Source organism: Aulonocara sp. 'chitande type north' Nkhata Bay, linkage group LG3 (assembly GCF_057382095.1).
Source record: "Aulonocara sp. 'chitande type north' Nkhata Bay isolate Kocher_YH1m ecotype deep benthic linkage group LG3, A_spYH_male_GT1.1, whole genome shotgun sequence".
In the NCBI taxonomy this organism is placed as follows: Eukaryota; Metazoa; Chordata; class Actinopteri; order Cichliformes; family Cichlidae; genus Aulonocara; species Aulonocara sp. 'chitande type north' Nkhata Bay.
This window is the reverse complement of record NC_141346.1, coordinates 76150223-76173456: the sequence shown is the minus strand read 5'-3', so window position 1 is coordinate 76173456 and position 23234 is coordinate 76150223. Positions and strand designations below refer to the sequence as shown.

The window sequence follows — 23234 nt, the reverse complement described above, 5'->3', positions numbered from 1 at the left end:
ATGTCTGTGAAGGTTCTCAGTCATCCAGGTCATCGTAGTCAAAGGAGCTTGCAAAGAAAAGCGTCTGGACTTCTTTAAGTTACTTGAAGACGTTTCACCTCTCATCCGAGAAGCTTCTTCAGTTCTAAGGTCAAATGGTGGAGAGTCCCAGATATAAACCTAGTGGGAGTTTCCCCCCACAGAGGGACAAAAGGACCCCCTGATGATCCTCTAATCGCCTGAGCCAAGGTGGGAAACTGGGTGTGGGCCCCAATCAGCCAGAGTTTCGGGTGTGTTCATTGTGAAACCTGGCCCCACCTTATCATGCGAATTCCTGAGGTCAGATGGCCCAGGATGTGAGTGGGCGTTAAGGCGTCTGGGAAGGATCTCAAAACTGGATTATAGATGGCAGAGAGTTGGTGTCGTAAACCCCGCCTCTGTTCAAAGATGGTCGCTCACAGTGGACATAGATGCTTCTTTCACTCCTCTTTCAAACCATCTGTCCTCTCTGTCCAAAATGGGAACATTAGCATCCTCGAAAGAGTGTCCTTTATCCTTAAGATGCAGATGGACTGCTGAGTCTTGTCCTGTGGAGGTGGCTCTTCTATGTTGTGCCATGCGCTTGTGAAGTGGCAGCCACTTGGCAGCCACAGTGATAAATGGCTGAGATGGCTGCAGCTGTACGTGTGAGGTACCTACATGTTTCAAGATGAATTTGCAGAGATGTCATGTTTGGTGCTTACAGACATCACACTGCATTTTGTGATTTCGTAGCTATTGTGATATTTTGGAGCTTCCCATGATCACCGTGACAGTCATTCATTTTAACATAACCTTTCTATTCCTTTCAGGGATCCTCATTTTTTTGGTGAGGAAGATCAGCAGCTGTGTCGACAGGCAACAGGTAACGGCATGCTTTTCTGTTAGTACTGTAGACCTTGGTCTGGTGCTCTTTTTTAGTTTAACACAGTATTTTCATTTGCCGAAGTGTAAAAAGCTTGTTCCAGGAGAAACAAACTTTAGTGAGTTCTGCAAAATGATTCCCACCATTGCACACTCTGTCAGCCTCCAGTGTGCCCTTTTTTTGTCCTTTAACTGAAGAAAGTCGGTAGTCAGAACATATGAGATAAGTGAGATCCTCATTTTGCCTGCTTATTTCAAGATACAACATTTTCACAAACTGCTGTAGGATAACCTTGCTATTTGTCTTTTCCAACACTTCTACATCCATCCATATTTCCTTGTCTGCTTCTTTCCAGGTGAAAAGTACCTGAAATGGGTGAAAGATTTTGTTTCCAAAAACAAAAGCATGTGCGTTCACCTGAAGAAGCCAAGTGGTGCTGACCTGTGGATAGAAGAGCTTGAGAACACCAAATACAACGGGGATGATGATGAAGTTAACGCCTGGGGAAAATTCTACCTTCCCGAGATTGTAAAAATGCAGGTTATTGGTGTGGTAAAGGGCACCTCATGTCCATGTGACGAGCTTGTGCTGATGACGTGTGAGGACAAAAAGCTGTACGGCTATGACGGAGAGGAGCTGCATCTGGTGGCTTCCAGTTTCCTGGAACTATGTGACAAAACGATAGAGTATCCAGCATCCAAGCGCTACTACAATGGAGAGGCCTTCAAAGATATGGTGAGAAGTTAGACTGCTAAGAATAAGACTGGGGATGCCTAGTGTTAGAGATCAATCACCTGAGCTTTTCTTTGTATTGTTGTGTGTTCTGTTTAGACTGAGGAGGACTGGAAAAAAGTTAAGATGAGTGATGTGGGGAGGAAACTGCAGGAAGAACATAAAAAGCTGGTAAATGAAACCCAGTCAGCGTTCGTAAGCCTAATATCATAGGTGGGTATTGGAGCTGAGTATCATCACTGATTTCTAGAACCTGTTCAATTCCAATTCACAAGGTCCCAATTAGATTCCATTTAATTCTTACTCAGAGAGTCAGAAACATTATAATTCTGATCATTTATCAGTACTGACACTTGTGAAACTTCATCAGAGGTGTGAGCATCACAGCAGATGCTTTTGTGTCAAAGTAACTGAGGATAAAACACAAAACCATGAAGCAGATTTTCCTGGCCTAGCTTTTTACAGTAGATAACCTTAAAAATATTATTCTGCAGTAGAACAAAAGCAGACGAGAACCACGACTCAACAAATGTACATTGGCTGATGCTGCTGAAGTGATTCAGAGGTTTTAATAAGAGGTTTTAATAGAGACACAGCAGAGCATTTTGCAGTTTCACTTAATTTGAAAAAAATAAATAAAATTTGGTATTGAACAGCAGAAATGAGGCTGTCTTGTCGGAAGTCATTAAAAAAAAATGGCTGTAAACAACGGTAGACTGCTTCATAACAAGCAAGCGAATAATGCCAAAAACAGAGATTTGAGATGGGAAACGGTGTTCTTAAAGTACACTGAGAGAGGCAGAGAGCTGTGCTGTGTTGTTTTTCTGTGTGTGTTTTAATGGTGGTGGAAGCAAACCAGCAAAAGTAAGAGGGAATTCATGACAATGTTTATGTCAAGCGAAATGTGTCTTCTTTTGCTGCTGGTTTGGTTAGAGAGAGACAAAACGTGCAGCTTCAGGATCTGAGCAGCTTTCAGCACCAACGGCATCACAGCTCAGACTTGGATTCAGGATTAAGCCCTTTATGTTTGACTGTAGTGATTGTAGCTCTGTCCTTGTTATTAATCGCTTTAGTCAAACACAGCTATTGTTTGCTGGGATGTGTATATCCTTGACAGTTTGTATCTCAGAGTTATCAAAGACACTGTGGATAATCATCAAGAGATTGTTGTCCTCTTAATAATGACCTATTTGATTGTTTGTTTTTTCTTCTTCTTACAGATTCTGGTATTTGGCCAAAAGAGAGCTTCACAATTCTTGGCTTCACCTGTGGTAGAAAAAATGACTGAAGTTATGCAACACTCTCTAAAATTAAAGCTATGCAACGCTTTAACATGAATGGCGAAGGAGTGCATCTCTTTCACTGTCTCTTCCTGTCCTCTTCTCAGTCTTTGTTGTGGCACCTCTGCTATGTGTTATAGAAAGCACTTGGAATCATGTTCAATACAAAAACACCAAACTCGTGGGATTGCCCTAGCAAGCAGTTGGTAAAAACTAATTAAAACTGATATATATCAGCTTCACTTTCTAGCTGCAAAAGCACGTTTCTGCAAAAGCATGCAGTTTCCTGTCAGCACTTTTTGGCACAGAGTGTACTCAGAGTTAGGCCTTTCTTATATAAAGCAATATAATCAGCATATAAACATTTAAGATGATAAATTTAAAGCTCAACAGTAACTGCTATAAATATTATAACTACACATGTAGTGCTTTTGCTTAAGTAAATTATAGTTGGGATCATAATAAGAAAACATGTGTTTTTATTTTCTGTGTACCCTGGGTACAGACCAGTATAAACATGGGATTCTTCCCAATAAATGCTGTCTGATAATGCTTCATATTGCATTAAACACTAGATATGTAAGCAAACAAACAAAAACCCATAGAAGCCAGTTTTAATTATTAAATGTGACAATTACATGGAGATGGAAAGTAAACATGCTTATACACGTCTCTGTGATTACAGAAAATCCACACAGATGCTGTCAGAGCAGAGAATCTTTGATTTATCAGAATGATGAATGCAAATGATTTCATGAAATCTCACTCTTGTTCTGGGTTGTAAAATTCACCTGTCCAGTTAAACCGAATCCTTTGCAACACGGTTCTAAGAACCCATCAACCTCATCCTCAGCTCTCTGCCTGTTGTCCTTTTCAGCTGAGTATTCATCCACATGTGTTTCAACTTCTCTCTCATTTTCAAGCAAATTGCTCAGGCTCTCAGCTTCAGCACAGTTACCATATGGCCACTCTCTGAGGTCTTCTGTGTTCAAGCCAAACAAATTCTTACATGATCTGCAAGGCTTCATTCTGGCACCATCACGGAGACAAAAAGCCTCACACCTGATATTTCCAGGTACTTCAATTGTTCCATCAAAGTAATCTTTCTGGACTGTGTTTGGATAATAGGTCATCACCGCACCAGATACATATTTATGCCATTTGCTAAGACAGGAGGCAGCAATCATAATTTTCCCAGCGTTAGGACCTTTGGTGGACATGGAGACTCCGCAGTACCTTTCTGATTTGTTGGTTTGGGATTTTTGAGAAATGCAGATGGTGGACGAGACGAAAGCTGTTTTTTTATTATTCTCTTCTAAGTCCAAGTCTGTGAGGAGATCTTGCAGACTCTGCTTTATTTGCTCTTCATTCTCTGAGTTATTTTGCAGGACGATCTGAAAACAGTTACAGATCTGGTCAAAGTGTTGCACCTGATTATATAGTTGTTTTTCATAGAAAGTTGATCAACATGTTTGTTTCGCTGCTTGACTTGTTTAACTATGCAGGACCATTGGATGCTTTTGATTTAGACATTTTAAGATAGGGGGTGAAACAAGTCACAAAAATCTATTTAATTTTAAATCAATAAGCAAAAATCCATCTTTGTTCTCACTAATTTATAATTAAATTTGCTAATTGACCTTTTTTTTTCTTTTTTGCTATGCCGGGCTGTCAAAACACGCTGAATTTAGAGTCTTTGAGCTGACTTAACAGATCCAGCAGCTACACAGTGACAGCATCATATACGCCTTGAAGACTGTAAGCATCTCCAATAATGAGTCTGTTAGACATTATTTAGAACTAACAAATTCTGAAGCAAGTCTCCAGCTCTCCTGCAGTCTCTGTGTTTGGTGGAGAAGTATAGCTAGAAGCATATGTTGAAGTATAAGGTACAGTATGGATTTTCTTTGGATTTCTCAGTAAAAAAGCACTTTGCATTATACTTTCCTAAAAACTGGAAGTTTGTCAGATTGACTGAAAATGTGAGAAGAGTTATCTTACCATGTCGAGCACACAGGAGAAGGGACTTCGCCTGGGAAGCTGAGTCGAATACAACTTTAAAGGCCTGGGATATCTTCTCATTAAAGAACCCAAAACAAAAGGATTAGGGAAGATTTCTTCTGGAGAAAAGGGGATGTTGTTGATTTTGCCCAGAAACAACATGCTGTGAAGGATCTGTTGAGTGAAAACATATTTGCTTATTGTTAGTAGTGATAAACAGGACTGTCTTAAAAGTGTCAAAGGTAACACACCTCATCCACCAAGTGTTGACTTCCCGGAGTCATGTAAGAGCCCCGAACCATCCTCTTGGTAATCTTGTAGGCATTAGTTTTGAACCTACTTTGAGAAATTGTTGTCTTCTACAATGATAATGATCGAGCAGTTAGGGATTTAAAGACACAGGAGATCTGATAACTTTGGCTACAGCAGAGTCTGCAGACATACCTATTTTGCTCTTGGTCGGCCTATTTTAAACATGAGAGAAAACATAGTTAGTGAAATGTTGATAACATACAATGACTATCATTGGTGGCTGAAAAGATGCCAGGTAACAAGTGAAAAGCTGCTACTTACCATCGCCACAGTCTAAGAATGAAACAGGAAACACTGAGCGAGTTGCCTCCATCTTAAAGCTGTTGATCATGTGATTTAAAGGAAAGCCACACCCAGCTCTTTCCTGGAATTTTACTCGACTGTAGAAAACTGCTCCATTTGCCCCGCCCACCCATGATCTTTAATATCTACCAAAAACAACCTTTTGGTTGTCAGTAACCAGCCGATCGTTTTCGCGATTAAAAAATGACTTTGTGCGGCGGCGTTCCCACCGCGAGCAGAACTCCGGCTCAAAAACCGCTGTTTTTGAACACTTTTATTTACTTAAGCATTTTAATGGGCTTACTTTGAAACAAAGTGCGATTGAATGATTATTGTTATGTGTTGCCTTGAATTCGGCTATGCTGTCTGTTAGACAGCTGTTTTTCTTTATTGTTGTTTTTGTATTGTTTGTAGCGAACGCTACTGGAATGTATAGATTAAGCTACGTAGCCAAGATAATTAATAATTTAACTGTTGATGATGATGATTCATGATTTGCATTGTTACATAGGCTTGCAGAAAAATATATTTGTTTACCGGTAAACTGAATCGAACTTGATGTGCTAATGGACGTTTTTCTGACCTACAGGTCAGGTTTTGTTCCCTCCCTTTGAATTAATCTTCTTCATATTGAAGTGGCGAGCCGGTAGGACCATTCTTTGTTTCCCCTCTTTCCCCCACTTAGCCGTCTTTGGATTACGGACATATTTCCCCATTTGTATGAAGCTGGACCCTAAGGAGGAATACCTCAAAACTGAACTTCAAAAAGAAAAGGACCAAAAAGGACTTTTGCACAGAAAGATCACAGCATTGATTTATTATTTAATTGTGGGCATTTATGTTGTGTGTTGTGTTAATTATTTTGTTCCATTTCCTCCATTTATTCAATATATTTTTGGTACAAGATATTGCAGTCTTTGGTCTCATCATTCACACCATCTAGGCTCCATAAAGAACTATTTCTTCTGCGCGTCAGTCAGTAAACTCATCCATTGAAATAAACTAGTCCTTAAATAACTTTGAGTTACACAGTGGCAAATGTAATAGAGAAAGACACAGGGCCACCTGAAATCTGTCGTCCTATCTGATTCAAAACCAACATGTAGGAGAATCTGGAATCTTTGATTTTGAGTTAAAAATAAAATATGGGTAAAAGGCAGAAATGTTTTTACTAACATGCACTAACAGAGACTTGGAGGAGAGAGACCTAATGTTTAATAATCCACATTTCACTGTTTTACTCTTTGGTTCAGATGTGGATACTGTATTGTTCTTTCTTTGTGATTGTTTATGTTTAAGTTGTTTGTTGCTGGTTTTTAGTTTGTTTTTTGTCTGTTTGGAAGCTGACACAGTCTGTATGGAGATGGGTTTTTGGGGGGTAGCAGGAGGAGAGAAGCTGCAGAGAGGCGTGTAAGACTGCAACTCTGCTTCCTGGTCCCTGTTTCAGGAAGCCGGTTTAGTGGAAAAACTGAGTAAGTATACCCTGAGTTAATGAAAACTCTGGGTTTTCGGTTTCACAAAGCGAGTTCAGATGAAGCCTGAGTGAGTCACTATGACGACACACTCCGTGAAGCTAACCTGCCCCCTAGCAGGTTTACTACAACTAACCCTGACTGTCTCCGCCCCTTTGTCGGAAACCTGACAGTAGGAAGTGTCAGACATGGCGTGTCCCTTCCTTGAAGAGCCAGTAGATGTTGAAGCCCAAATTCTCCGCAGAGCTCTCCGCCGGGAGAGAGTGATCAGAGCGCGTTTGGACATTATATCATTTCCTGATGATTGTCTGTGCGAACGTTACCGTTTCTCAGCACAATCTCTAAGTTATTTGGATAACATCCTCAGGCCATATATTACGCATGTGACACATCGCGGACATGCTCTCAGTTCATTACATATTATTTGTATTGCACTTCGGTTTTTTGCAAACGGGAGCTTTCTGTATAATATTGGTGACGCTGAGCACGTTTCCAAGGCTACCGTCTGTCGGGCAGTCAGGAATGTTACAGTTGCACTGAAACGTCTCCTGTACTCGTTTGTGGTGTTCCCCGGTCATAGACCCACAAGATTCATCAAAGAGGGATGCCACAAGATTTATCAAAGAGGGATGCCACAAAATTGCAGGTATCAGGATGACCAAAACTTAATGTATGATGTGGTGATACTTGGACTACTACTTAAATTGCACATTTATTTTCAGGGTTCCCAGGCGTGATTGGCTGTATAGATGGCACTCACATTCCAATCATTGCTCCTTCAGTAAATGAAGGAGACTATGTGAACAGGAAGTCTTTCCACAGCATTAATGTACAGGTACATAGTTCCCTGTAGCATGTCAAACTAACAAATTATTTCATCATAGTAATGGATGCTAATTTGTGTTCTCTGCACTGTGAAGATCATATGTGATGCTGCCAACATTATCACAAATGTGGAAGCCAAGTGGCCAGGCTCTGTCCATGACTCACAAATATTCCGTGAATGTACACTGAGCACAAAATTTGGACATGGTGAGTTGAGAATACTTTAAAATATATAAAGACCAATTGCTTCAGGGACATTTGAACTGAAGTGTACCCTTCTGTCTTAGGAGAGTTCACTGGCTACTTGCTTGGTGATAGGGGGTATCCATGTTTACCCTATTTGCTTACCCCTTACTCTGACCCTGAACCGGGCCCACAGCAGCGATATAATCTGGCTAATTGCAGGACAAGAGCCAGAATTGAAATGACTATCGGAATGCTTAAGGCCCGGTTCCAGTGCCTGCAAAGACTCAGGGTCACCCCAGAAAGGGCATGTGACATTATTGTGGCATGTGTGATTCTTCACAACATTGCCACAATTAGAGGAGAACACTGTCCTTCTGAACCAAACATCAGCAGTGATCCAAACCATGAACATCCTGACCCTCCCACGGACATACAAGATGGAAGCGCAGTCAGAGACACCATATGTCACAATCATTTCTTTTGACCCATCACCTCAACATGTTGAAAGAAGAATAAACAGATTTTTTGTTCAACTGGCTTTATTGGTCGCCTGTATTTCCTGTACACAAAGTATTAAAAGATGTAAACCTCATAAAGTGTCTCTGTTGCTTCCTCCTCTGTAACAGCTGTCAATGTTTCTTCATTATTTTCCTGTAGTAAAGAAATAGACAACATTGCTGTTCTACTGTAAACTCATATAATCTGTGGAGTATTACTCACAACTGCATGTTGGTCTGGCTCAACAGGAGGCTGCACCAGATGCAGTACACCATCACCATCAACTGATAGAATATGAGGTTTATACAGGTCACTTATAACTTACAAGGGACCAAATGGCAATTAACAAACATACCAATCACCTTACACTTCATTGTCATTATGCTCTCAAAGACAACCAAGACTGAGGGAAGGCAAAATCAGTCGGAAAATAACTTCACTACAAAATAATCCATTATGGTAAAGAGTTTATCAAATGAATGAGCAGCACTGCAAAGGTGACTGTGAAGAAAGGATGTATGCACATCATGTATTATTTTGAATTTACCCCTTATGTAGGCACTTGTGTCTTGCGGGGTTATTGCCTCAGAGGATGTCCCCGCAGAGATGCCTTCGGCCACAGGGCGCCCACTGTTTTGGCTGAGGGCCAACTGCTCAGCCTCTGTGAGTGGTGGTGGTGGAGGACCCCCACCTGTTTTTCGGGCCTCCGCTTTTTTTCTGTTGGCTATAACGGGCCACATTTGAGCATACAGAGTAAGCAAATATGTACTTGTAATGTGCTCAGATAATTTCAATAAGTGCTTACAGAAAGGAAATTAATGTAGCCTCTAACTGCAATTGATTTACATGGGACAAACAGACCAAGCACTATGGCTCATAATACAATTACACCTTACCTGTTTGGACTATATTTTTATATTTCATTTTTACTTGCTGCCAGGAACGTTTGGGGCCTGTTGGGTTGCACCTGTGCTCACATCACGTCACAAAATAAAATGTATAAAATAACAAATAAAATAACATATGATAAAATAACGTGTTAAATGGGTGGAAATCCCTAGATCAATGTTTATATTAACACTCACGCATTGACTCTGTCGGCTATGTTTTGCCATGCATGCTCCCTGTCTTTTGCAGCTGTGGCTGTGTTACTTTTTTCCGCGGAATTTGCATGTTATCGGCATATGCTGCCATCAGAATTTCGGCCTCAAGCGCTGTGAAATACATTGACCGCGCCTTCTTTCCCTCCGTCTCCATGGTGACTCGCTTAATCTGTGCTCCGCTTATCAGGGCTTTATGTATCCTCGTCCACGTGCTTAACTTGGGGTTAAAGCAACTCCGCGTTGACTGAACTAATTGTTATCAGCCTTTCTGAAACCGAATATTCCGAGTTGGACAGTTCGGGGTTACTCAACCCTGCGTATCGTTTTTCACACTGAGTTTTCTAAACCGGCTTCCTGAAACAGGGCCCTGGTGTCAGATCTGCATGCAGTGTCAATGAGACGATCAACAACAGATCAGACAAAACACTCAGGCGGACACTCCTCTGTAGAAGGAAACATGGAAAGTGTGAGGTAATCAGTGCACAACATCACTTTGTATTTCAGGCTGTTTTTATATAGAACTTCAGCACCAATGTAAAAGTTCTGGTTTTAGGAAGATGAAGAACATTTTCAGGAAGGATGCCGTCTGCAAGCAGAGCTGCTTGAACCTCAGCGCTGAGGTCCAGACTACTTCCTGTGAAGCCACGTGATGTAAATCTGCTGCTGTAACTTCACAGTTTACTGAAGCTAAATGCAACGTTACCATATAATCTGTTTTCAACAAAGGTTTCACTCCGTCCGGTGTTGATGGAATGATTCAGGCCGTACTCGTCAGGCTTCCCGTCGACCACACGCATTTCAGTCACAAACCCGTGACTGACAACAAGGGAAACAGCAGAAGAAAAGATGTGAAAAATACTGGATGATGATGATGGAGGATTAACCGCGGTGGCTAAACTGTTTCCTGTCTTTGTGGGCGTACTCACAGGGAAGTTTCCAGGCACGTCAGTCTTGGTGGCTAAAGTCTCCATTTTCCAACATGTATCGCTACAGGTGCAAAGACACAACATTAATCATCAGTGTAAATATTTTAATGCTGTCCAAACGGTGTTTGCTTTGTCTGTCCTCTCGCACTCAGAGGAAACGAGGACGCCACCTTCAACCCATCTTCAGTTGGCTCAACCATGGCCGGACTTCCTGTTGGCTTTGTGACAGCAAACCACTTGAAATGAGAGCAAACTGCAGTCAAGCACCACTTACAGCAACCTGTGGACACGCAAATGGAAAGCACTGAGAATCATACAGAAGCATAAGAGCTGTTTATTGTAACACGTGTGTGTGTGTGTGTGTGTGTGTGTGTGTGTGTGTGTGTGTGTGTGTGTGTGTGTGTGTGTGTGTGTGTGTGCACGTTAATAACACACTGATGTATGTTAGTTTGATTTATGCTATATCTGAGAAAACAATTGCAGAATTTTACATCAAAGTTTCCAAAGCTGATGTTTTGTTGTTCACACTGTTTTATATTCATATATCTGTGAAGGTTCTCAGTCATCCAGGTCATCGTAGTCAAAGGAGCTTGCAAAGAAAAGCGTCTGGACTTCTTTAAGCTGCTTGAAGACGTTTCACCTCTCATCCGAGAAGCTTCTTCAGTTCTAAGGTCAAATGGTGGAGAGTCCCAGATATAAACCTAGTGGGAGTGACCCCCCACAGAGGGACAAAAGGACCCCCTGATGATCCTCTAATCGCCTGAGCCAAGGTGTGAAACTGGGTGTGGGTCCCAATCAGCCAGAGTTTCGGGTGAGTTCATTGTGAAACCTGGCCCCACCTTATCATGCGAATTCCTGAGATCAGATGGCCCAGGATGTGAGTGGGCGTTAAGGCGTCTGGGAAGGGATCTCAAAACTGGATTATAGATGGCAGAGAGTTGGTGTCGTAAACCCCGCCTCTGTTCAAAGATGGTCGCTCACAGTGGACATAGATGCTTCTTTCACTCCTCTTTCAAACCATCTGTCCTCTCTGTCCAAAATGTGAACATTGGCATCCTCAAAGAGTGTCCTTTATCCTTAAGATGCAGATGGACTGCTGAGTCTTGTCCTGTGGAGGTGGCTCTTCTGTGTTGTGCCATGCGCTTGTGAAGTGGCTGTTTGGTCTCTCCAATGTAGAGGTCTGGGCATTCCTCACTTCACTGTACAGCATACACCACATTGTTAAGTCTGTGTTTTGGCGTTTTGTCTTTCGGGTGAACCAGTTTGTGTCTGAGCGTGTTGCTGGGTCTGAAATGCACCGGGATGTCATGCTTGGAGAAAACTCTCCTGAGTTTCTCTGATACACCGGCTACATAGGGGATGACAATGTTGTTGCGTCTGTCCTTCTTATCCTCCTTCGCTGGTGTCTGGTCTTCTTTTCTTTGCCTCTTTGCTGACTTTAAAAACGCCCATTTAGGATAGCCGCACGTTTTGAGTGCTTCCTTTACATGTGTGTGTTCCTTCTTTTTTCCTTCAGGCTTAGAGGGAACATGTTCTGCTCGGTGGTGTAGGGTCCTAATTACTCCAAGTTTGTGTTCCAGAGGGTGATGGGAGTCAAAGAGGAGGTACTGGTCCATGTGTGTAGGCTTCCGGTAAATTTCGATGTTGAGGTTGCCGTTCTCTTCAATGTGCACGGCGCAGTCCAGGAAAGGCAAACAGTTGTCCTTTGTGTCTTCCCTGGTGAACTTGATGTTCATCATCAACATATAAAGTCGTTCATAACAAACTGAAAGGCCGGGAGTTTAAAATGCAAACCGATGGAAGCAGCAGTAGAAGACTATAATGTCACAGAGCACACAGTGTCTATTATTGTGTAGACATTTATAAATAAGAGCTTAATAAAGATGCTTAATTTCTTAAGAAATAAACAGGTGGAGGGATCTTTATCAAAAGTGGATGTTGCATCTGTGGCTAAACCCCTGTACCCAAAAACTTTAAAAATCTAGTGTGTGTGAGGCTGTGTAAGTAAAGCTTGCCCTTCACACCCGCGTGTAACAAACCATTTGTTGGGGGTTGTGGATTTGACACCTCAGCATTGTGAAAGTGGGGAAACATGTTTCTGGCTGTGCATAAGATTTCTGCTTACAACTTAGAATCTCAGTTCTAAATGAAATTCAGATGTTTTTTTAAGTATGGCTAATGTATTAATTGACTTCTAAGGCACACACACACACGCACACACACACACACACACGCGCGCACACGAACAACAACAACACCAACAAAGAGAAGAAGAAGAAGGGGTCGTTTTACTACGCATCATAAAAACGCAATCATTCATCTTCCAACTGTATCTTTCTGTTCTGTCTTTAGAATCATTGGTTTGTGACCTTCCTTCTGTGAGGGCACACACACACACACACACACACACACACACACACACACACACACACACACACACACACACACACACACACACACACACAATTTTAAGTAGGCAATACGGTTACCATCATCCTGTCTGGTTTATTGAGTGGGTTGAGAACTGATACATAGACGACTGAATTAGTATTATTTTGGGGAACATGAGAGCAGGGTGATCAGAATCTTGCAGCCAGAGTTTAAATGAGTGAAACTGGCAGATTTTTGTTTTGTTTTGTTTTTGTTTTTGAAGTACGGGTGTTTTCTCACCTATAAGAGAAAGAACATTTTGTGACAAGTCCTAAGACCGGGCTTTTGTATTTTTTCTTTTGTTTTTCAGTTTATTTGTCATTTTTCATTTTATTTTTATTTTTTGAACAGTGCACTGATTTTTGTTTGTGAATTTCTTTTCTTTAAGCAGATCTGCACGTCGGGAAGAAAACCGTTGCGGGTGGGTTTCTCCACATTAAAATGGGCTCTGGAGAAAGCCACTTATTGGGACAAGTCCCTGTCCAAAAAGGATTCAGCGATGTAATCTGATCTAAAGTTCTTCTTTTCTTTTTGAAATGACGTCATTTTGCTGAGAGTGGAAACTAAATGCGACGACAGGTTCCACTATCAGCAAAGAAAGTAAGAATGGATGAATGAATGAATGAATGAATGGAAATAAAACAAACTGACTGACTGGTAAAAGCTGACAAGACTGACTGACTTAACACCATTGCGTGAAGTCAACCCCCACCTGACAAAGGTGTGGATGTATCTCTGTGTGTGTCTCTGTTACAGGAGCAGAAGGATGACAGCAACATCTGAGGTTGCGTGATGGTTTAACCTTTTAAATGCCATTTTTATGTTTGTGAATCTATCAGAGGTGTGTTATTCATGGGCTTGTGGTACTCACAGAAGTTACTGTGAGAAAGTGTGTACACACCTGCGCAGCGCTAACATTTGCATTTTTTCTACAGCATTGCAGTTTTTTATGTGATTTGATGATGTGGTTTTTAGCAGAACAATTGGTGGATGTTTGTTTCTTTATTACAGGTTTTGTTTTCTTTAAGAGTGCATGTAGCATTCAGCAGAAGTGGACAAGTGACATGAGAAAAACAAATAAGGGATGCAGCTTTTATGGAATATTTGAAGATGGGCTATTGAGCTCATAGTGATGAAATGGGTGGAGTGACATTGTTTAAGGGAAGTCACAGATTAAATTGTGGAATAAATTGGGATGATTCATGATTTGGGACAAATTATGGTAATAATAGTGATTTAATGATTGGAGAAAACCTGCACATGATACTTGTCTGTTATGCTGAGTACTTTATCACTTTCATGATCTATAGTTGGTTGCAAATGTGAAGTTTGATTTAGATTGTTTTAGGGAGACTGTGCAACATTCTTATGCATGTCTCATTGGGGAGTTGACACATGGCGAAAGCCGTGTGGCGAGAGGAGTGTTATTTTTTCAATTTGTAGATGTCGTGAGGTGCCAGAGGCAAAGTGGGTGTGGCTGAAGGTCTACAAACGAAAGTGGAACGAGCCCAGGTGGACGGGGGGTCCATTCGAGGTGGAGACCAGGACCTCACACGCGGTCCGACTGAAAGGGAAAGGGGAAACCTGGTACCACTGGAGCTAGTGTGCTGTAGCGGAAGAGCCTAAGAGGTCGGAAAGGCTCTCTGCAAAGGAAAAGAGGGGGAACTCGGCTGAGACCCCCCTACATGGATCCCAGCCCAGGGACAGAATAAATCCCTGATCCATGCAACGACTGAAGGGTAGTCTACCCCGGAAGTTGAAGAAAGAAGAGTAAGAGAGAATCACCCGACTCAGAAGATAAAGGTTTAAAAATAATAATAACAATAACGACGAAAAACAAAAGTAAATAAAAAAAACAAAAAGACAAAACAAAACAAAAGAACAAGTGAGATTACATTGGACAAAAGCGATGAGAGAAATAACTAAAATGGGGTTATGGGGAAAGTGGAGAGCAATGGTAGTGTTAGGAGTGATAACTGTTGTGATTGTAACTGTGATTTTTCTTGCAAGTGAATTGCCCAGAGACAGACCTGAATCCATTCCAGCAACTCCACCATCACAGGCCACGGTGGAGCGAACCAAACGTAGTGAAACAGGTAAATCAGATGAGTGTTTGGATTATTATGGCGGTGTAGAGTTGGACTACGTTAAAGGGTCCACAATCTCGTATGCATTTGATCTTTGTGCTGTCATTAAATGCAAGGGCTTACTGAACAGTTGAGTCCAACGTCTTTAATGGCAGTACTAAATCGGATGGCGTTAGATATGTTGTTGGGATAAAAAGGGGGCGTTTGGGGATATGTATTGTACTTTCATTCCAAATAACACAGTTCCCGACGGCTCTGTGACCCGAGTTCTGGAAGGCCTAAAGACGTCCACCGCAGTGTATGAGCATTCGGGATTAGATGACCTGTTGGAAGCGTGGACGACCTCTGTCTTTGGGCAATGGAAAGATTTTATTACGTATGTCAATTATGGTTTCTTTGTCTGTTTTCATTGCAGTATTAGTGACATGTGGGTGTTGTTGTGTGCCTTGTATCAGAGCCTTGTTCGTAAGACTCATCAATCGTGCTGTGGGAGAGTCTGATACAAAGGCCGACACCATGATGCCACTTTTGGGAAATGGGGAGTCACAGTATGAAAACATTATGGTGAAAGATTTAGTTTAGTTTTATCTGCCATGGAGCAGATAAAAAAGGGGGACTTGTAGGAATGTTTAGCTTATTTTAGAGTTTAGAAATATGTTATCATAGAATGTAGAATTATTGTAGGGACACTGTTTGTAAAGTAATAAAGGCCTCACTCTCTTGTGAAGTTAGGAGTAGATTTTAGAAGGCTTCTCCCCCACTGAGTGGAAATTCCCCAGAGGATGCAAGGTAGGGGTTTATGACCTCTAGGGAGTCATCTACCCCCACAGTGTTTTAACTGTTACACACACACATCCACACGCACACTCACTCATGTGCACTCACACATACACACAGGTATGCGCACACACTCACTCACGAGCACTCACATAGACACGTGGGAACGTGCACATGTAGGCATTCACGTGCTTGTGCACATACAAACAGAGAGAGTTTGCAGCACACCGTAGAGGGGGTTTTATGATGGGGTCACTTCTATAAAGCTGACTGTAACCAACAAAGGAGTGAAGATTTTTGTAGAGGGACACCGGCCTCATCTTCCCTTCTAGAAGTGCATGCTTAAATGAAGATGAATGTAGATGAATAAAGATTTTGTGAAAATGACTACTGAGTCCGGTGCCATCTCTGGATGCTCGAGGAATAAGAAGAACCGGGGTAAAACTGAATTCTCAACAAGACACATTGAAAACCATGTTAAGAAGATCTTGTTGTTTCCTGTGGATCCGACACAGAGAGTGGACTTCAGACAGAAAGCGTGGAAGAGATTTTAGAGGCCGTGTGTGGCAACAGGAAGTTTCTGTGTGTTTGCTGATCTTACATGTGGAAAACAACACGTGATGTTTGTGAAGTTCTACAATGATCATTGTTCTCACAGCATTTTGAGTGGGAACAGTTCAAACTGGGAGTAGTGGGAGTTATTTACTGATTGAAACAAGCTGAATGTTTCTGTGACGATGAAGATCAGCAGCTCAGCTGATCAATGAACTGACATCTATCAGTCGTTTCATGAGATGAAGTCATCAGCAGACATTTGTTCTGACTGTGTGATGAATGTCAGAACGTCAGGGCTCTGCTTTAGTCACTGCTTGATGATCATTGGCTCATTGTTGAATCCAGGGCCCAGTCTGACCTCTGACCTTTGCTGCAGGTCTTCTGTGTTATCTCCACTTTCATGTCTGATCTTCTGCTGTATCGTCCAAAATAAACATCTGGATCATTTCCAACACTTCAGCAGATCTTTAGTTTGGGCAGTGCAGCACAGAATAACACATATTGTACTATACTGCCCACTTCCTGATCTTATTGGATCTGTGTGTGAGGTTGGTGAAGGAAACACATGTTTACTGAGTGAGTCGCTGCCATTAGGAACTAGTTTTTATATCACAGCCTGGAAATCACACAGGACCATTTCTGCAAGTGAAAAGTCGTCATTGGAGGAAAATCATTATGTAGGGGTTTTTTTTGCCTGTCCCGTTTGGCTCTTTTTATTATTATTATTTTAATTATTGTCTAAAGACGAAGAAAGATGCCCAACGGATTTACTTCACCAAATGGTCCATTTGATTCACCTTTTATTGTTTATTTTATTTTCACTTGTTAAATACGGGACAGACTTGACTGGGGAAAGAAAAAGGGAAAGAAAAACAGCGGGGAAGAGGGACGGTGATAAAGGGCAAAAAACAAAAAACCAACATAACAAACAGACAAAAAATACATCTATCGATCACCTGTTGAGAAAGAAAAAAGAGAAAACAAGCAAAAAAAGAGAGCAACATAATAAACAACATCACGATGATCTATGGGAATATGACAGTAAATACTAAATATTAAACATTATTTTGCAGCACATAAGATCAACAGAACACAGTGTGCTTTGAGGTAGGAGCCAAAAAGGGTGTAGTTTGTGGGTGTGATCACCCGTGTGTACACCTGTGAGCATGGACGCGCTTGTTTTTAAAAGGTTCCTTCATGTAATGATCTGCTAGAGGGTGTGGGGGGGCCACAGCCCCGTCCTCCAGGGCATGAAGCAGGTATGGAGGAGATCAAAACTCCAGACATCCAGAGGCCCCCAGAACACAAGAGACCAAGGAAGACCAACAGAGGGGCAGCCGCGCCACTGTCCCAGAAAGAGCTGAGGAGAGTCCCAGATGAGGGCTCATTCAGCAGCCACGGAGCAGAAGCCAGGGGGGGTTGCAGTGACGCGCCCGTGAGCTCCGCCGGCAGCCAGCTGTGCCTGAGTGACCGAGCCCCAGGCCGAGAGGCCGGGGGCACCCCACCTCCGAAGTGGCCCGAGCGAGCCCCAGGCTCCAGGCCCCGATAAGCGGCCGCCAAGGAGTGAGCCGGTGTGTACCTGGACGCCCACCCCCAGACACAAAGGACCACCAACGCACCGACACCTGAGGGAGTCCGCCACTGGCAGGGGAAGTGGTGGTGGGGCGTCTGATACCCAACCTGACATATAGACAGAGACATACAGGCACACACAGACACAAACATCCATTCCCCCCCTCATGCTCTCATATGCACTTACTCCACACTCAACCGACGTGGAGACAGACATAAAGAGACGCTGTACACACGATCACACTCCCCAAGCGTACTCTACAAACCGGGTCTAGGTACCCTTGCCCCTGGAGGGGGGAACTGCACCCAGACCCAGGTGGTGTTACCCTTTTCCCTGCGGTGGGGAGAGGCATATATATATATATATATATACAATGTTGGGGAGTAATGGAATACATGCACCGCCGTTACGTATTTAAAATACAAAATATGAGTAACTGTATTCCGTTACAGTTACCGTTTAAAAAGGTGGCATTTAGAATACAGTTACTTTGTTGAAGTAAATGGATTACACGGCGGTACTTCCCTGTTTCATATTGTGGCGGTCAGGACAATTTGGGTTTTGTTTGACAGCTGTGATGTTCTTATGTTCTAGGTGGCAGCATTACGGTTGCCATGGTTAGAGGGTGACGCTCTCTCTCTCTCTGCGTGTTTCCTGGGTGAGAGAGCGCCTTTTTGTTGTTGTTGTTGTTGTGCTAAGCTAACAGGCAGAATATAAATAAATAAAATAAAATATCCTGGCTATAACAGTTTGGGTCAAATTGCAGATGTTCCAGATGTTCTGAGTCTGTCTGTGTTTCATGTTAACATGTAGATGTTGGACCAAAGTGAAGCTTTTTGATGTGACAGCAGGAATGTGAAGTGTAACTCTGAGCTGTAGGAAATGAAACTGTTCTGTCACAAACACACAACACTTCCTGCTCTCTCTCTGATGGATCTGATTGGCTGTTTCATTCCCAGGAGGTCAGGGCGTCACACAAACAGCTTTAACTGCACAACGACACACTTTAAATCATCTGCAGACAAACCTGTGTGTTTGATTTATGAAGAAATAATAAAGACGTGTGTACAGCTGTCCATGAAGCAGCTTCTCACACAAACTCTGACACTTCAGCCACTTTAATTCCTGCAAAGCTGCGTAATAAAGAGCTGTGACTGCTATGAGCTGCTGATGATGACTGCATGAAGCTCTCAGCTGAAGCTTCTTTCATTTATTTTAATGTTAATGTCGCCTTTTTAAGTCTGTGTGAGGATTTTAATGACACACATTAAAGGAGCTTCTTTGATTAGAACCAAATTCATGTTGATTTTCAGCCTGAAATGATAAAAACTTTAATAATTCTGTTTATAATCATCAACCTGGAGACTAATGAAAAGTATAATAGTGAAAAAAAGCCTTTATTATTTGAGTAATGCCTGAATCTGCTCAGAGACGGAGACAACACAGAGGTGTTGATGACAGTTTGACATTAACTGAATTAAAAACAAAGTGCTCTTATTGTGAAAATCTGCCTCCTACTTCTTTAAATCATTTTTATGTATTTTTTAACCTCACAGTGAAACATTGAGGCATTAATCTGACACAGTTTGATCAGCAGCTGTGTTTTCACTGACGTTTCACTTTGATTTGTTCAGACTGAGCAGAGAGGATCGGTTCTCTGTGTGCGCACTGCTGAGAAACACAAGCTCATTTCTGCTGTTTCATGAAAAGTGTTATGGAGGAACAAGAAGTTCAGCCTCTAAACTCTCAGCGTGAGGACTGAGTGAAGAGTTTCAGAGCAGAGAGTTTTGGCTCACAGCTTTTAGCGTCTACACAAAGAGACGATTACGCACTTGATCTGAGAACATCTCCACCTCCTACAAACAAACTCTCCTACGAGCAGCTGTCACAACCACAACAGGCAGAAGACTGGATTTCTTCAGGTCAGATTTCATGCAGTTTGCATAAATTGTGTGTCACAGACTTTGTAGTTCACATTTGTGTGACTCGTTTAAATCTTCTCCTCCTGAAAGTGAAACTCTTACAAACACATCAGGCCACGACCTGCTGCAGGTTAATGATTGATCTGAAGGCAGCTGACCTTTGAGCAGGAACTTGTGAGTCTTTTATTGTGTTTAGCACTGCCAAGTGCTGGCCTCTGCTTCCACCATCACATTTACACTGGTAGGTTCAGCACTGCTGCCTGCTTCAGACTGAATCCAGCAGCACAAAGACACAAGTTAATAAAATCAGCATCTATTCCTTTATCACTGCTTTGTTACAGAGGAGAACAACGCTCCAGTAACGCGTAATCCGATTATTTTTTTGAAGTACCGAGTAAAGTAAGGGATTACTATTGCAAAAACAGTAATTAGATTACCGTTACTTTCCCGTAGGAACGCTGCGTTACTGCGTTACTAAAACCGTGATTTTTTTGCGAGAATGTCTCACGACAGTGACGTAAGCGAGTGCGACGTTAGTGACAACAGCTGTGTGCAGATCAACAATGGATCACATATCGAGTGCAGAGAGAGTATGAGCGTGCAGCGTTTAAAGTGTGGAAGTACTGACCTTACTTTGAGTTTGATTCCATAAAAAGTGACAAAAACATTAGTGTCCGCTGTGCGCGGGAAGAAAACTTCTTTTTACAGCGAAAAAACCCCTAAACTTCCAACAAGCACCGAGTAGCTACGACGTAATGGGAAACTCACAGAGAAACTCGCGGATTCTTCCACTGACCGCGGCACACCTGCACCAGGGTAAACCTCCGCCTACCCTGCTCCTGCTTTACAGGTGAAAATAGAGCAACAGGACCGCTGAGTCTTTGACTTTATTTATTTTCTGCTATGTTTTACTTGCATCTATTTGAAAGACTGAGTGAAAACACAAAAAATATTTTATTTTATGTGCTGGAATGTGCAGAAAATAGGTTTAAATGTTAAACTAATTTCTTCCAGTCAGAGAATGTTGCAGATAATTACATTTTTGCTTGATGCATAAAGTTAAAAGATTAAATCTAATAAAACAAGTTTTAAAAAGAGACTTTTCCATTTGATTACATTTTGTATGATGGATTATGCAGAAAAAGTAGAATTGGGCTGAAAGATCTATCACTTTATCACCTACTCAGGTTGGAAATCGTGTTTTTAAAAGTAACTAAGTAACTAATTACTTTTGAAAATAAGTAATCAGTAAAGTAACGGGATTACTTTTTTTGGGAAGTAATTAGTTACTGATTACTGTTTTCAAGTAACTTGCCCAACACTGGACAGAGTGTTGGCTTCATCACCGACACACGTCACCACATCAGGAAACAGCTGGTTCAGTGAGTATTTAAGGTTCACTGCAGACAAACTGGAGAAAAACGAATCACATGAAACATTTGTTACTGGTTTCTGACCTCGTCGTAGAGACTCACATACCTGTGTTCTGCTATCAGTGTGATCACATGTGCTGGTACAGTTTGCCAGGTTGACCCATGTAACCTCCACTATCCTGTAGACGTGGAATATGTTTCACATATGGATCGCTTCATTACTCGACTATGACTGTGTGCTTCACAGGTGCTTACTGAAGTGCTGCTTTACACAAAACCAGACAGTAAAAATAAGAACTGCAGGTCCAGACCACAGGTTTATGTGTTGATAATGATGATGTGCAGTCACTCATTGTCACAGGATACTTCCTGCAATGATGCTACAGGTCACGCAGTTCTGCAGAGGTGGAGGAAACAGATGCTTTTCCTAACAGAGACACTTTAATGACTTAAAGAATCTAACTGACACACAAACCTCAGTTTGTCTGACATTCATGAGAGTAAATGCTCCTGAATGTTCTGTTAGTTCACTGGATGTTCACCTGACTTCAAATGTAAAGATCCCTGAGACAAACTCTCACAAGTTCAGCGGCGACGCGATCGCACAACCAGCCGCGACGTTAAAGGCCGACGCGCTCACTACCTTTGGTTACAGCTCTCAGCTCACACGACATACACAAAAATAATGACAACACGAGTCCTCTGTAGGACGTCACTGTGGTTTACTGACAATGTTCTCAACAACAGACGCACAACCCTGGTTTTGTCTGATTATTTGTGTTGTACGGCTTCGTTGGTCTGACGAGCTTTTAGGGATGTCAGCAGAAGGATTTCACGTGCTGAGGTCATATTTATAAATCAACCTGAACAGCTAATACTTTACCTCTTTATTTTATAACACATATGAACACGTTATAGTAGATTTGTGCAATGTGTGTTTCACGTCTTTATGGGCGTATAGATCTGTAAACAGGCTGATGGGTGTGTGTCTGTTTATTGTAGCGGTGCAGAAATGTTAAAAATGATAATAATAACAACACTTCTCACATCAGGCTACAACACAAACCTCCTGATAGCTGCAAACACCAAAACCCCAACGACAGGCACACAAAGAGCGAGCAGGGACCCACCCTGACAGCATGTGAGCCTCCTACTACGACTCACTGTGGAGCAACACAACACCAGGAGACGGAGGATATGAGAGAGGATACAGCTGCTGTGGGGGAGCAGCCACACACTCCACAGGAGACGACGGGGTGAGAGTTCGGATGGTTCGGTGCTCCTAACATCATGTGGACGCTCGTCTGCACATAAACAAACCCCACCCCACCGCCTCCTCCTTTCTCTTTTTGCAGGGTGGGGTGCTCCATCCTTACACACTTTGCACCACGTGGCGCTCCATCTATTCGTTTACCTTCTTGGGTCTCTTCCTCCTCTGTCCCAGCCCATTGAGGCGATCGCTGGGGTCCAGCCTGTAGTGGGAGTGGCTGTCCTCGCTCATCCTGTCCCCGTCCACTCCGGGTTATTCCTTTCTTCTTTCTGTCCTCTGAATCGAGCTGACCTCTCTCCTCTCTGGTCCTCGCTCTCTGAGCCGGCGGAGCATGAGAGAGAGGAGTGGCAGGGGAGAGGGAGGGGAGACGAGCGAGGGAGGGAGGGAGCACAATGGTGTTGCCATGGCAGCAGCTGCCACCAGTGTTTATGTGGAAACGTCGCTGGCAAACCAGAATAGTTGCCACACGTTGCCACACTCGCACACTCGGCAGCCACACGTTTGTGTGCGACCTGCCCGTGGCTTCCTCGTTACAGACACACCGAGAGGAAACGCTCAGACACAAGGCCGAACATGAACGAACACTCGTGTGTGGGAGGAACAGGGCACAGACTCCACGCCGTCGTTAAAGATGGCGTGTGTGCTAAACGGAGCTGTGCGCTGATTGATTAGTCAAGTGAAAAAAACAAAGGAAGCTGTCTGGATGGAGTTTGCTGCTCCCACTAATCAAAGAGATGCATCACAGCT

General features: G+C 42.5%; 2 protein-coding genes and 1 long non-coding RNA gene across 3 annotated transcripts in view; 2 read left to right on the top strand and 1 right to left on the bottom strand.

The window, feature by feature from the left end:
* The window catches only part of LOC147337049 (protein NLRC3-like), a 646813-nt gene that overhangs the window by 154267 nt on the left and 469312 nt on the right, over window positions 1-23234 (top strand). The gene's annotated exons all lie outside the window — the stretch shown is intronic.
* LOC147337055 (uncharacterized) lies at window positions 3496-5624 on the bottom strand. Its single transcript, XM_086265970.1, has 4 exons — window positions 5562-5624; window positions 5148-5255; window positions 4897-5070; window positions 3496-4289 (listed from the first exon to the last, which is right to left on the bottom strand). Exons 1-4 carry the CDS (start codon window positions 5622-5624, stop codon window positions 3648-3650), a joined length of 987 nt encoding a protein of 328 aa, XP_086122096.1. The 3' UTR covers window positions 3496-3647.
* LOC147337054 (uncharacterized) lies at window positions 7579-9774 on the top strand. Its single transcript, XR_015128552.1, has 3 exons — window positions 7579-7797; window positions 7883-7994; window positions 8075-9774. It is a non-coding gene; the product is annotated as an uncharacterized LOC147337054 (long non-coding RNA).

Excerpts from the sequence above, each read along its gene's own strand:
- LOC147337055 (XM_086265970.1), bottom strand. The coding sequence starts at position 5,624 with ATGGGTGGGCGGGGCAAATGGAGCAGTTTTCTACAGTCGAGTAAAATT. Across the intron at positions 5,071-5,147 it reads GTCAACACTTGGTGGATGAG|ATCCTTCACAGCATGTTGTT; the intron begins GTGTGTTACCTT and ends TTCACTCAACAG. Across the intron at positions 4,290-4,896 it reads TCTCCTGTGTGCTCGACATG|ATCGTCCTGCAAAATAACTC; the intron begins GTAAGATAACTC and ends AACTGTTTTCAG.